At 40.1% G+C, this 12,813-nt stretch overlaps 1 protein-coding gene across 22 annotated transcripts in view; it reads left to right on the top strand.

Annotated features, from left to right (window-relative positions):
* The first annotated feature begins 10,490 nt into the window (after nucleotides 1-10,490).
* Nucleotides 10,491-12,813, top strand: part of IMMP2L (inner mitochondrial membrane peptidase subunit 2) — a 935,160-nt gene continuing 932,837 nt past the window's right edge. For 16 of the 22 annotated variants that reach the window (XR_013524086.1, XR_013524085.1, XR_013524087.1 and 13 more), the window contains exons 1-2: nucleotides 10,531-10,607; nucleotides 11,085-11,157. Coding sequence is in view for 13 of the 22 variants with exons in the window: in XM_017975465.4 (XP_017830954.3) it covers nucleotides 10,560-10,607; nucleotides 11,085-11,157 (121 nt within the window). In the remaining 9 variants the exon portion in view is untranslated. Of the gene's footprint in view, nucleotides 10,870-11,084; nucleotides 11,158-12,813 lie in introns of all 22 variants that reach the window. The other 6 variants (XM_017975464.4, XM_002751760.7, XM_054237438.2 and 3 more) reach the window with 3 other exon arrangements.

Raw genomic sequence — 12,813 nt, 5'->3', positions numbered from 1 at the left:
CCACCTTGGTCTCCCAAAGTGCTAGGATTATAGGTGTGAGCCACTGCACCAGGCCCATTTTTAGATTTTGATGAGTGACCACAATAATAAAGTTTTTGATGATAGAATACACTAAAAGTTTCAGAGGTTTTCTATAAAATTAAAAATATAATATTAACTGCATTTGATGAGATTATATATTTTAATTACATGTAAAAATGATCTGTACCTAATAATAGAAAAAACTAGAAAAGTATCATTAACACCAAATAAAATCAATTAGAAAATGGAAAGATATTACACATATATAAAAGTTATTCTCAAAATAAAAATTAAAAAAAATACAAAACATTAATTGTCCTATCTGATAGTCTGGGGCTTTGTTTTGTGACAAATATTCCAAATGTAGAAAAATTTCTTTCCTTTTGTTTTGATGTTAGTTGAATTGAGTGCATCCATAAGCAACTTAAAGTTGAGTATTACAGCACATATTTTTATATAACCTCATTGATTTCTTCATTTTACTTTGTCAGCTTGCCCTGATGTTAGAAATTGATATTCCTTTTGATAATTTAGGTTTTAGATCAGTTGCTGATTTTATGTTGGAGTATTCCACAATAATCCATATCTTCTTTGCATTTCTTCTATTAAAGTGTTTGTAAGGAGGACTTCTTGTTCTGGGCAAATGGAAGTAGCCTCATTCCTCCCAGACCCTCCTTTTACAACGAAAAAACCCTGACCATAACTCAACAAACAAGTGTAGGAAGACTCTTAACACTGAAAAGAGAAGGTGAACTACTTAGGAACCTGGGGACCCAAGGAATGACATGGCACTGAGTTCCCTGGATTTTCTTATCGCCTCTAGTATATTCCAGACTTGGTCCTGCAGAAGCTCTCAACTTGGAGCCACCCACAAACATTTACAAAAAAACCCCCAAGATGAGCCTGTTCGTTCCCCCTAGCCAGAACTTCCTGTTGATACCTGCCCTACTCCAGGCAAACACCAGTGTAAAAACTGCACCCTCCCTCTCTAAAAGTTTCAGGAGAATAGGGCAAGAAGCTGATTTTTTACCCCACTTACTGGAAGCAGGCAGCAGCACTGTGATCCCCCTCAGGGTGGCTTTACCTGGCTGAACAAAGATCTGGTTTTCTATCCCTCCCCTTGTGTCAGCAGGGTTCAGCAATGGGCTGAGCTTATCCACAGTGTGACTCAAAGAGACAGTGGGAGGCAGGGCTCATCACAGTTACACAGTCTAGTGTCAATGGGGACCAACAGAAAGCTGAGACTCCACTCCCATCCAGCATCAATGAGACTGAACCTGGCTGTGTGACTCAAGTCTGCACTCCACTTACCCCCACGCCTCCATGTAGGCAGGGCTCAGTAGGTTGCTGAGTCTCCACTTCCACTTGGCATCAATGAGACAGAACAAAGTGGTAGAGGCAGGGAGAGTTGGCACTTTGCTTGCCTCCCTCTCCTCCTCTGGCATTAGGGAAGTCCAGCAGAGAGTTGAGAACCGAACTCCTACCCCCAACCCTGCTGTAATGGAATGGTGTGAATCAGTTGTCTGCTTCCAACTTTCTGGTGGTAACTGAACTTAGAGGTATCAAAGTGGTATGAGTGGGTATCGCACTTTGACTGGGAAGGTGTCAACAGGGCAAGGGGTAGCTGAACTTCCAACCCACATGTTATGGGCTGAATCGTGTTTCCCATCCTAACATCACATTTTGAAGCTCCAATCCCCGGTACCTCAGAATGTGACTGTATTTAGAGATAGGTCTTTCAAAGAAATAATTAAATTAAAATGAGGCTATTAGGGTGGGCCTTAATCCAATCTGACTGGGCTCTTATAAGAAGAGGAGATTAGGACATAACAGAAACACCAGGGTCTTGTGTACCCGGAGGGGTGGCTATGTAAGGATACAGTGATTGGGTGGCCATCTGTAAGCCAAGGAGAGAGGCCTCGGAGGAAGCCAACCCTGTGAACACCTTGATCTTGGACTTCCAGCCTCCAGAACTGTCAGAAAATAAATTTCTGGGTTTTTGGTGTTTTTTTTTTGATACGGAGTCTCACTCTGTCGCCAGGCTGGAGTGCAGTGGCGAGATCTCGGCTCACTGCAACATCCGCCTCTCGGGTTCAAGCAATTCTCCTGCCTCAGCCTCCCAAGTAGCTGGGACTACAGGTGTCTCCCACCACACCTAGCTACTTTTTGTATTTTTAGTAGAGATGGGGTTTCATCATGTTGGCAAGGATGGTCTTGATTTCTTGACCTTGTGATCTGCCTGCCTTGGCCTTCCAAAGTGCTGGGATTACAGGCATGAGCCACCATGCTCAGCCTTTGTTTTTTTTTGAAGTGGAGTCTTACTCAGTTGCCCAGGCTAGAGAGCAGTGACTCTATCTTAGCTCACCACAACCTCTTGCTCCCGAGTTCAAGTAATTCTCCTGCCTTAGCCTCCCGAGCAGCTGTGACTACAGAAGCATGCCATCATGCCAGGCTAATTTTTGTACTTTTAGTAGAGACAGGGTTTCACTATGTTGGCCAGGCTGGTCTTGAACTCCTGATCTTGTGATCTGCCTGCCTCAGCCTCCCGAAGTCCTGGGATTACAGGTGTGAGCCACTGCGCCTGGCCAAATTTCTGTTTTTCAAGCCACCCAATCTGTGGTATTTTGTTACAGCAGCACTAGAAAATGAACACTCCATCCATAGATATCAAGGCAGGATGAGTAAGTACTCCATAATTGACTGAATGGTATTGGTGGGCCTACTGGGAGACCAAACATACAAAATCACCTGCCTTCCTGCTACACCTTGACAGGAAGACGATCTGATTAAAAAAGATTAAATAGAATCAGCATCTTACACTATCATATCCAAAATATCCAGGGTATAATTGAACATCATTCCTCATACCAAGAAGCAGGAAGATCACAAGCTGAGTGAGGAAAGAAAATCAACAGATGCCAAAATCTAGATGAATTAGGTGTTGGAATGATCTAATATGGATTTTAAAGCAGTTATTATAAAAATACTTTAACCAGCAGTTACAAATTCTCTTCACACACATAAAAAATAAGATATCTTAGCAAATAAATAAGTTAACAAAATAGAACCAAATAGAAATTATAGAACTAAAAAACTAAAAAATGAAATAAAAAGTTTTCTGGATGGGTTCAATAGTAGAGTCAAGATGACTAAATATAGAACTGATGAACTTTAGGACACATCAATAGAATTTGCCCAAACTGGCTGGGTGTGGTGGCTGACGCCTGTAATCTCAGCACTTTGGTAAGCTGAGGCAAGAGGATCCCTTGTGCCCAGGAGTTTGATACGAGCATAAGCAACATAAGGAGACTCTGTCTCTACAATAACAATAATAATAATCTACCCAACCTGAACAATAGAGAAAATAGAACGAAAAAATTGAACGGACTGAGGAATCTGTGGGACAATAACAAAAGAGCTAGCATTTGCATCATTGGAGTTTCAGATGTAGAGGAGAAAGAATGAGACCTAAAAAGCATTTGAAGAAATAATTTGCTAATATGTCCTAAATTTGGCAATAGATATAAACCTACAGATTTAAGAGATGGAGTGAACCCCAAATAGGAGAAATCCATGTCAAGACACCTCATTGATAAACTTTTGAATAATAAGGACAAATAAAAGTATTGAAAGCATCCAGAGAGAAACAGCACATAACTTATAGAAGTACACCAATTTGAGTGAGAACAGATTCCTCCTCTGGCAACCATGGAGGCCAAAAGGAAGTATTAATAACACAAGAGTTTCAAGTACTGAAAGAAAAGAACTGTCAACTCTATTTCTGGTGAAAATATATCCTTCAGAAGTGAGTAGGAAATAAAGACATTCTCTGACAAAGGAAAACAGAATTTGTTAACTGTGGTCAATAATATATTTTGATCATGTGTATAGCCATTCCTTCATTATTTTGTATTTATTATTCCAGCTAAATCTATTCTTTCAGTGTTTTGGTTTTTATATTATTAACAAGATATGAATCTTGGGTTGTTTTTGTTAACACATTTTTACCATGTGTGGTTTTCTTTTGAACTGTTTCTCCCATTACTAGTTATTATGAATTGTTGGTTTGTAATTATTATCTGGCTAATTCACTGGATCATTTCGGGAATTCTTTCAGATATCTCAGGATTATCAATGAAAAGCCAATCAAAACAACTTCCTCGCCCCCCTTTTGCCAGGAAACCTCTGGACAAAATGTGAGGCAGGCCCAGGTCTCCTACATAACTGCTTCCTTCATTCATGGATCTAAGGATTTGGTCAACCATTACTAGGACAGCCATTTAGCAAGGCTTACATATTTCCATTACCAAGAGATAATGTGTATATGTAGTGATAAAGGAAAGAAATGAAAAAGATGAGATATTCACTAGCTTTTACGTTTTGCACTCACTCATTTTTCTGTTTGCTACGTTACTATAACCCTATAAAAGAAGAAAGAAAAGAAACTCTTTACTGTTAAGCAAAGTGAAAACTTCTTGCCTAGAGTTTGTTAAAGTAAGGCAAGGCTGATAGATTCAGCCAGTAAGAAAATAATGAGCTGCCGTTTTTAGATTCAGACAGTTTATTACTTACTTGGACAGCAAAAGTAAGAGTAGCCAAAGGTGTCAGCTCTGGTATCCCTTGCACAGGGTGACACTGATACAAGGAAGGCCAGGTGACCACAACCTGGATGATAGGGCACCTTGTTCCTGAGGAACCAATGTCATGCTTCAGTTGAACAGTTTTACAGCCTGCAGCTGTACTGTAGGGAGAATGAGGCAGAAAGTCTCAAAGCCCCTCAGAATACAGGAGGCAATGAGAAACTGGGAGGTGAATGAGAGTGGCCCTGGGGCAGCTCCTCACAAGCCTCTCATGATCTCATGTTGTTGGAAGATCAACAGCATTCCACCACGACTTAGACCAGCGGCAGTCAAGTCTTGCTGACTTGGCCTCTGTGGAGCTGTGCAAGGGCTCATGCAAATGTGCAGGTCACTATGGTAGAACCCTTCTCCTGTATGTAGTTTCTGTAGCCATTTATGTGACTGTGATTTTTGTTAATCAAAAATAATGACTTTGGCCTGAATACATTATTTACTGAAGTAAAAAGGAAGTCGGGCAGAATGATTATTTTAGTCCAAAAAGGTTAAAATAATAAGTGAGTCTTCGCTAAACCTGAAAGTCACTGATTTGTTTAAATCCTAAATTGTGAGATTAAATAAATCTGTCACTTCATGAAACCCATTTTCACTCCCCTGCTCCCAACCTTTTTTCCCACACGCTTGCCCTGCTTTGTGGAACAAACATGGATGAATGAGAGACAGAAGGCAGGAAGAATCCAGTTTAAAAAAATGCTTTAACCTTTCCCCTCTTTGAGGGATGGTTCTGTTACTTGAGATGTCCTCTGTGACTAAGCAACCAACTGCATGTACTGGGATGCTATAACCAGCTTGGAAACATACCACCGTGGATTTTCCTCCCTTTGTCCCTGCCTCTGTTTCCCTCTTTCCTTCATTATTGCTTTTCTAGTACTGCACCCTCCAAGAAAATTTTAACATGTGTCCATGTCTCAGGCACCGTTTTCTAGAAAATCTGAGCTACAGCAGTCACTTATATTTATTTTTAAATACTCATTATACAAAATTTCAAACATAAACAAAAACCATGAAAAAGTACAAAGAACTCCCCTCATCATCTACATCCAATAATTATCCATTTTGTTCTCACATTTATGTTATCTATCTCTTTTTTTTCCTTCTTTTTTTTTTGATGTTGAAGTATGAAGCAAATTCCAGAGAGTATATCATTTAACTTCAACATACTTTAGAATGCCTCTCCAAAAAATTATGGACGTTCTTACATTATGTTCTTACATAATCACAGTGCCAATAATACACCTAATAAAATAATATTTCTTTGGTGTCATCTAACACCAGTCCATAGTTAAATGTCCATTATTGTCTTAAAAGTCTTTATAGTTGTGATGTTTGAATTAGGATCCAAATAAAGGTTCACATCTTACATTTCATGGCTATCTTTTTTTAAGCTTGGCTTCTCCTGACTCCTTCCCTCTCCTGTGTGTCCAGTTATTAACTTCTTGTAGAGACTACATCAATCATCTTAGAGCATGTCCTCTGTTCTAGATTTACCTGTTTCCTTCTTTGTGATGTCATTTAACTTATTCCTGTAACCCTTATGTTTTAACCCTTCTCACTGAAGCCTGTAAGTGAGAAGTCAGTTTTAAGGCTTGATTAGATTCCATTTTTGTTTTTTGGGTGATAACATTTCACAGTTGTGCTGAGTGCATCAGATGGCATTAGATCAGGAAGTACACAAGGTCTGGCATCCCACTGCAATGACACATTTTTATGCTGAGGCAGTGACAGTCTTCTCTCCAATGGAAAGTTCCTCATGAAACTTTCATCTGTTAGTTTCATCCATTGATGATGGTTGCCGGAATCATTTATTAAATGCAAGATTTCTAAATGGTGATTTGCCAATTCTGTTATTTGTTTCATATTTATTGTATAAAATAGATTTCTCTCAACAACAATTTGGTTTTCTGATATATAGTTTAATCAAGAAAGATAAATCAGAACATTTGAATTATTTTCTTTTAATGAACAATTTTAGAATAAGGACTTAGTGCTAGCTACTTGCAATATTGACCAGTGGCTTTTTTTTCTTTTTGCCTTCCATTTTTGGAACATCATTAAGAACTCATGAATTTTTATATATTCAGTATGTTTCAAACAACTCCATTCATTACTTTTTTTGATGCTTAAATTGTCCATCTTTGGCCGAAGAAGCTACTTGATGTTGGTTTCTGTGTCCCTTTGACACATTTTGACACATTTTGTTGTTAATGGATTCCTGGCTTTGGGGCACAAGCTATCCTATGCTCATCTTGTGTATATCCTGACCCAGATCCGAAGTTAGACATACCATTGGTCAGCCCTAGTTTCTTTTAGTTGGAAATTGTATTGAAAAACCCCAAACTGGATGATTTACATTATTTTTATTTGTAATAAAAATCAAAGGTTATATATTTAAAATTTTATTCCAAGGTAGTAAGTTTAGAATCAAATATTTATATAGTTAAAGAAACAAAACTGTAATTACTTGTTTTTGTTTTAAGCTCACTTTTAAATTATTTTTATAAAAGAGGCTATACCTTGTTTTATGTATACCTAAAACTGCATTAATAACTATATACCAATGTTTCATTTTTTCCAGATGGTACAATTTATATTCAAAATTTTCCAAAAAGTTTGAGATGAAATATATAAATGAAACCTCAAATGTTTTCATATCAATTCAAATAAAAATATCAATTTCATCAGAGTTGCTATAGTAAAAGCTTTGAAAAATATTTTCGAAATGTCATCGTTTGATATGAGCTGTCAAATTTGAGTTTTCGCTTGGAATAAGTAAAGGGCTATAATTTCAGGTGTTAGCAGATGCCCGAGTGGAAGTACATGACCTTCAAACAAATGAAATGCAAAATGCCATTTGGCAGTTAGTCTCCAAGTGAGGTTTGAGAACCCCTAGGGGTCACTGAAACCCTTCCAGGAGCTTTGTAAGGTCTTCCCTTTTTCAACTATGAATTTGTACGACAGTTAATTTTCTTCATATCTTATGTATAACGACATATCACAACAGCCTGAATGTAGAGGCAGAATATGAAAATCCAGTGTTGTCCATTAATAAGCCAAATTAAAAAAAGATGTACAAAATGTTAAAAAAATGCCACTTTTCTCCAATTTTTTGGGGAAAAATGTAGTCATTATTTATAAAAATAATTTTTACAGTAATATGTAATGAATTTAAATTAAACCAATACATGCCTAAGATTTTTCTACCTTAAATTTTCATACAGCAAATATGGACATATATATATAAAACATAACAGCTCTTTAAAGTTCTCAATCATTTTTAAGAATGTAAAGAGAACTTGAGATAAAGTTTGAGAACAGCTACTCTATGATATCTTGCATTATTTACTTACTAATGGTAAGTATGTACAGATGGTATGGATTTTAATATCTACATTAATAGAATTTGTAAGCTTAATTATTTTAAGTTAACTTTGCTTAAATATCTCTTTGAATATTAGATTTGATGCCTAACTATAATTTAAATTGGTACCTTGTGAGGAATATTTGACTCATTTTCTCCCTGATGGTATTAACAACGAATAGACATCTGCTTTGATGCGTAAGGAGACAAAGCAGATATATTGGAACTGGATATATAAAGCCAAATATTCAGCTTAGAATTTAATAGATAAATCAGAATAAAATAGGATTCTCTAACTGCTGCTTCTTTATCTCATAAACTTTTTTTCTCCCAAAGAGCAGTTTTAGGTTCAGAGCAAATTGGGCAGGAAGTACAGAGTTCCTATATATCCATGTACCCCACACCCGTACAACCTCCCTGACTATGAATATCCTGTTCCAGAGCAGTATATTTGTTACAACTGACAAACTTACGTGACATAATTATGAAGTTAAGATTTATATTAAGGCTAACTCTTTGGGTTGTGTATTTTATGGGTTTGGATAAATGTATAATGACATGAATCACCATTATCATATCAAACAGAATAGTTTCACTGCCCTAAAAAAATCTGTGCTTCATACCCTGCTCCTCCCTGACCACTGGCAATCACTGATCTTTTTACTGTCTCCACATGTGATGGTTAATACTGAGTGTCAGCTTGATTGGATTGAAGGATAGAAAGTATTGATCTTGGGTGTGCCTGTGAGGGTGCTGCCAAGGAGATTAACATTTGAGTCAGTGGGCTGGGAAAGGCAGACCCACCCTTAATTGGGTGGGCACCATTTACTCAGCTGCCAGTGAACATAAAGCAGGCAAAAAAACATGAAAACTAGAGACTGGCCTAGTCTCCCAGCCTATCAGCTTTCTCCTATGCTGGACGCTTTCTGCCCTCAGACATTGGACTTCAAGTTCTTCAGTTTCAAGACTTGGACTGGTTCTCTTGTGCCTCATGCTTGCAGACAGCCTATTTTGGGATTCTGTCATGGTGCAGGTTAATACTTAATAAACTCCCCTTTGTATTTATATATCAACCCTATTAGTTCTGTCTCCCTAGGGAACCCTGACTAATACACCATAGTTCTGCCTTATCCAGATATTAGCTTCTTACTAAGTACACTTGATGAATGTTAGTGACAAAATCAGGCCAGACTTAGCAACTCTTTATGTATTTTCGTTTACTTCCCAATACAATAAAGGCCATAAACACCTGTCTTTGTTCTTTATTCATGCACATTTCATCCCAGACTGTTAGATCCTCCTGACCAGGAGCTCCATTTAATTTGGGGTCATGGTACCAAATAGTTCTTTACTGCTGTTTGATAAGGGTGGTCCTGTCACCTAAGTGCTCTTGAAATTAAGCCCTTACGCACTGGCAGAAAAGAGCTTACCTTAATTATTTCAGTGACAAGTAAGAAAAACTGGCAGATATCCCTTTCACAGGAGAGCAGTTTTCCTTTCTTTAGGAGACTCTTGGAGTTTTAGTTATCAGACATTTAAGACTCTGAGTAGATTCTTAAACCTTTAGAATAAAATTTGAACTAAGAGTGCCAGCGTGTCTGGTATTTACATTAGTATTAAGTGATCTGAAAGTGCACAGAATAGTTTGGCAGTATCTAGAAGAAGAATAGAGATGGAGATAATGAAGATATAACTGGAGTAGTAAGAAAAGGAGACAAAAAGTATTTTATGTATGTTCAGGACTTCTAGGTGCCACTGTTGCTGAATGCCAAGGTTGAGTTGCTCCTAGCACAGAAAACCAATCCCTGAGACAAAAAGTATTGCCACCGAAGACAGGCTTTAATGCAGGTGATGCTGGCAGGGAGATCAGTCTCAAACCTGTCTTAGGGAGACTAAAGTTAGGTCTTTCTATAGCAGGGAATTATGAAGGGGTAACGAAGAGGAGTTGGTGAACAGAAGGTTTCTTTGTAGGCTGTAATAACCCAGTTAAAAATTTGTACCATTTGAGGGCAAAAGCTTCAGCAAGAAATTCCAGTTTCTCTCAAGTAAACCACCTGCCCTGTATTACTCACTTTGGTTTACTTGGAGGCAGCAAAATAGAATAGTTTTCCTGAGTAGAAAAAAAAATGCAACGAGGAGTGGCTTAGAAAGCGCTAGTGAGGTGCATTGCCACTATTGCCCTGCACTTAATCAACTGTGAGGATTCTCGGTTTCCTGACTCGTAAAACAAGGGGAGGAGCTGACGACATAGTTTCATAGAATTTTCGGTTCTTTATTGTCCTCTCACCCGTTAGTACCTTGCTGAGCTTAGGGCCAGATCTCAATAATTGCGTGCTGAATGAGTGTTGTTTCTGACTCTTGCAGATCCAGGCCGCATTTTGAGCCTGACCTGGGCGGGCGGTCCAAGGGCCAGTTTTCCGCCGGAGGCGGAGCTTCGCGCGGCCCCTGCGTGCCGGTGGAGCGGGGCGGGGCTTGCCGCCGGCGGAGGGCGGGGTCTGCGCGGGGACTTCCCCTGGGCTGATCTGCGCTGCGGGTGCGGAGGGATGGCGCCCGGTGTGCGGCGGCGGGCGGGGGGGCTGAGCGGCTGGAAGGTGTGGGCGGGCGCGCAGCCTCCGACCCTTGGTGGTCTTTTGGGCTTGGTACCCTTCCCTGGGAGTTGGCCCCGGCCTGGCAGGGCAGGCGTTGTTGGGAGGCGGAGGGTTGCGCGGCCGCGAGTCCGAGTAATCGCGAGCATGTGTGCGTGCGCGTGTTTATCTGAGGCGCGTGCAGCCGCCGCCCCTTCCTCGTCCTTTTCCTGGTTCCACTGGCCAAGGGTGGGAAACCGGCGCCAGAGGCGGCACACTTGGCCCGGAGGTGGCCCGCTCTTCCCCAGCCTGCGCTTCCAAAGCGCCCCCCTTCTCCGTACTCACAAAGGGGACTAGTCCGCCGGTCCCCGACCCTGGCCTTGAGGGAGCGCTGTGGGGGCGGGCTGCCTTCTGCCTGGAAGTGTTGGGCAGGTGGTGGGAGAGCTTCAGGCTTGAACAACAGGGTTTTAAAGCACGTGTCTGTCTGTCGTTTTTTACTTTTAGGGTTTTGGCCAAATTGGGCGAGGGCACAAAATAACCACTTACCCCTTCTCACCGAGGAAGAGCGGGAGAAAGGGTAAGTAAGGAATGGTCAGGGGTGGAAGGAGCTAGGACTTTATCCTGAGAGCGAGCGAGACAGAAGGGCTAGATCCAGAACTGCCCATGGGGAACTTGGGCCCAGATTCTACCTTTTCATCAGAAAATGGAGGAACCACCTTCAAAGTCACAGGCCCCAAGCCCCAGTTTTCAGGCTCACACAGAGTCTAGAGTTGGCTGGGAATTTAACAGCTTGGGCATGTGAATCCCTCTTAGTCTCTTGACCCGACAGAAAACTGCCCTTCCCCTTCACCTGTTTTTACCTTGGTGTTCTAGTTATCTGTCTCTGGCCCCTATCTTATTAGCCAGCTTTGACTAATCCCTGAGATCATAGCACGGAATAATCCATGTCCTGTTTGATAATGAACAGTAACCCTCCTAGGGATGGGTACATTTTAAAAGGGGCCTCCTGAAAAAATCCTTTAGGACCCGGAAGCATAACGTTAATTACAAGATTACAAGTGTTGAAGTTCTCTCGGATCTTCTCTTGAGTTTACAGAAGACATTTTGAGGGGAGAAAGATGACCAGGCTAGGTCTTTTTCTCTGGGCTTTCAGTCTTGGTACCTCTTTGCAGGCATTCCATTCACTTTTGAAAAGGTGCCAAAAAGGATATTAAAGTCCTCTGAGGTTTACTGTGATTTTCGGTGTGGTCTATTTCATTGGTTCTTCTCTGGGACTTTTCTCTCACTTTAGCACACTGCTTCCCTTTCCCCTGTAGGGTGAAATGAAACACAGCTCCTGTCACAAGGTGGGGAACCCCTTATGCATCCTATATGCCACATATAAATAACTGTTTTACACTAGTTGAAATTCATATTAACCACAGCAGGAATGTAGTAAACTACATTCATGTATTCTTACACAGGAAAAGTAGAATTGCCCTCTGTGATAGGATGCCTATTCTGATATTCGGTGCCTGTGTCCTGAACGTGCCTGATTGTGTTCAAGTGATAGGTGACCACATAATTTACTTTATGGAAAACCAGCAAGTGATTGTTTATTGATAATGGGTTCCTCCGTTGATTCAGTAGCTGATTCCCTCTTTGTTACCACGTGCTGAGCACTTTTACCAGCACTTTGATAAAAGTAGGATGGTGAGAACGATGAGATTGTATTGGAGATGGCTGTTTTGGGGCAGACCTTTCACCAGTTGTTTTGTGGATTTTCTCCATAGTTACATGTTAATGTACAAGACTTTCCCTGTACTACTGATCATAGTGGTTTGCAGGTCTATACAGTGCTGTGGGAGAACAGAATTATTCTGCCTTTCTAATACTTTCAGTAATAAACTTATAAGGATGACTGACCTTGGTGATTTGTGTCCTCTGGTGAATATTGTTATAGTTATTTTCCAGTGTACGAGTATAATAATTAGATAAGGACAATTTTAAAATTGTTCCGTAAGAAGGACCTAATATTAGGGTACATGGAGAGTGTAAAGGATGATGTACTTAGAAAACAAATGCAAAAGTAGACCATTAACTTGCATGGGTTTCTGTGCATTTAGCCTCATTTAAAAAAACCTGAGCTAGAATAGTTCTCTTGTCTTTTTATGGTTATAAAAGTAATATTGAAGTCAAAACAAGTTATTTAGAATTTAATCTGGGAGGGACATAAAAGGCAAAAAATGAGTCT

Source organism: Callithrix jacchus, chromosome 11 (assembly GCF_049354715.1).
Source record: "Callithrix jacchus isolate 240 chromosome 11, calJac240_pri, whole genome shotgun sequence".
In the NCBI taxonomy this organism is placed as follows: domain Eukaryota; kingdom Metazoa; phylum Chordata; class Mammalia; order Primates; family Cebidae; genus Callithrix; species Callithrix jacchus.
The sequence above is the reverse complement of the archived record's forward strand: the minus strand, read 5'-3'. Positions and strand labels throughout refer to the sequence as shown.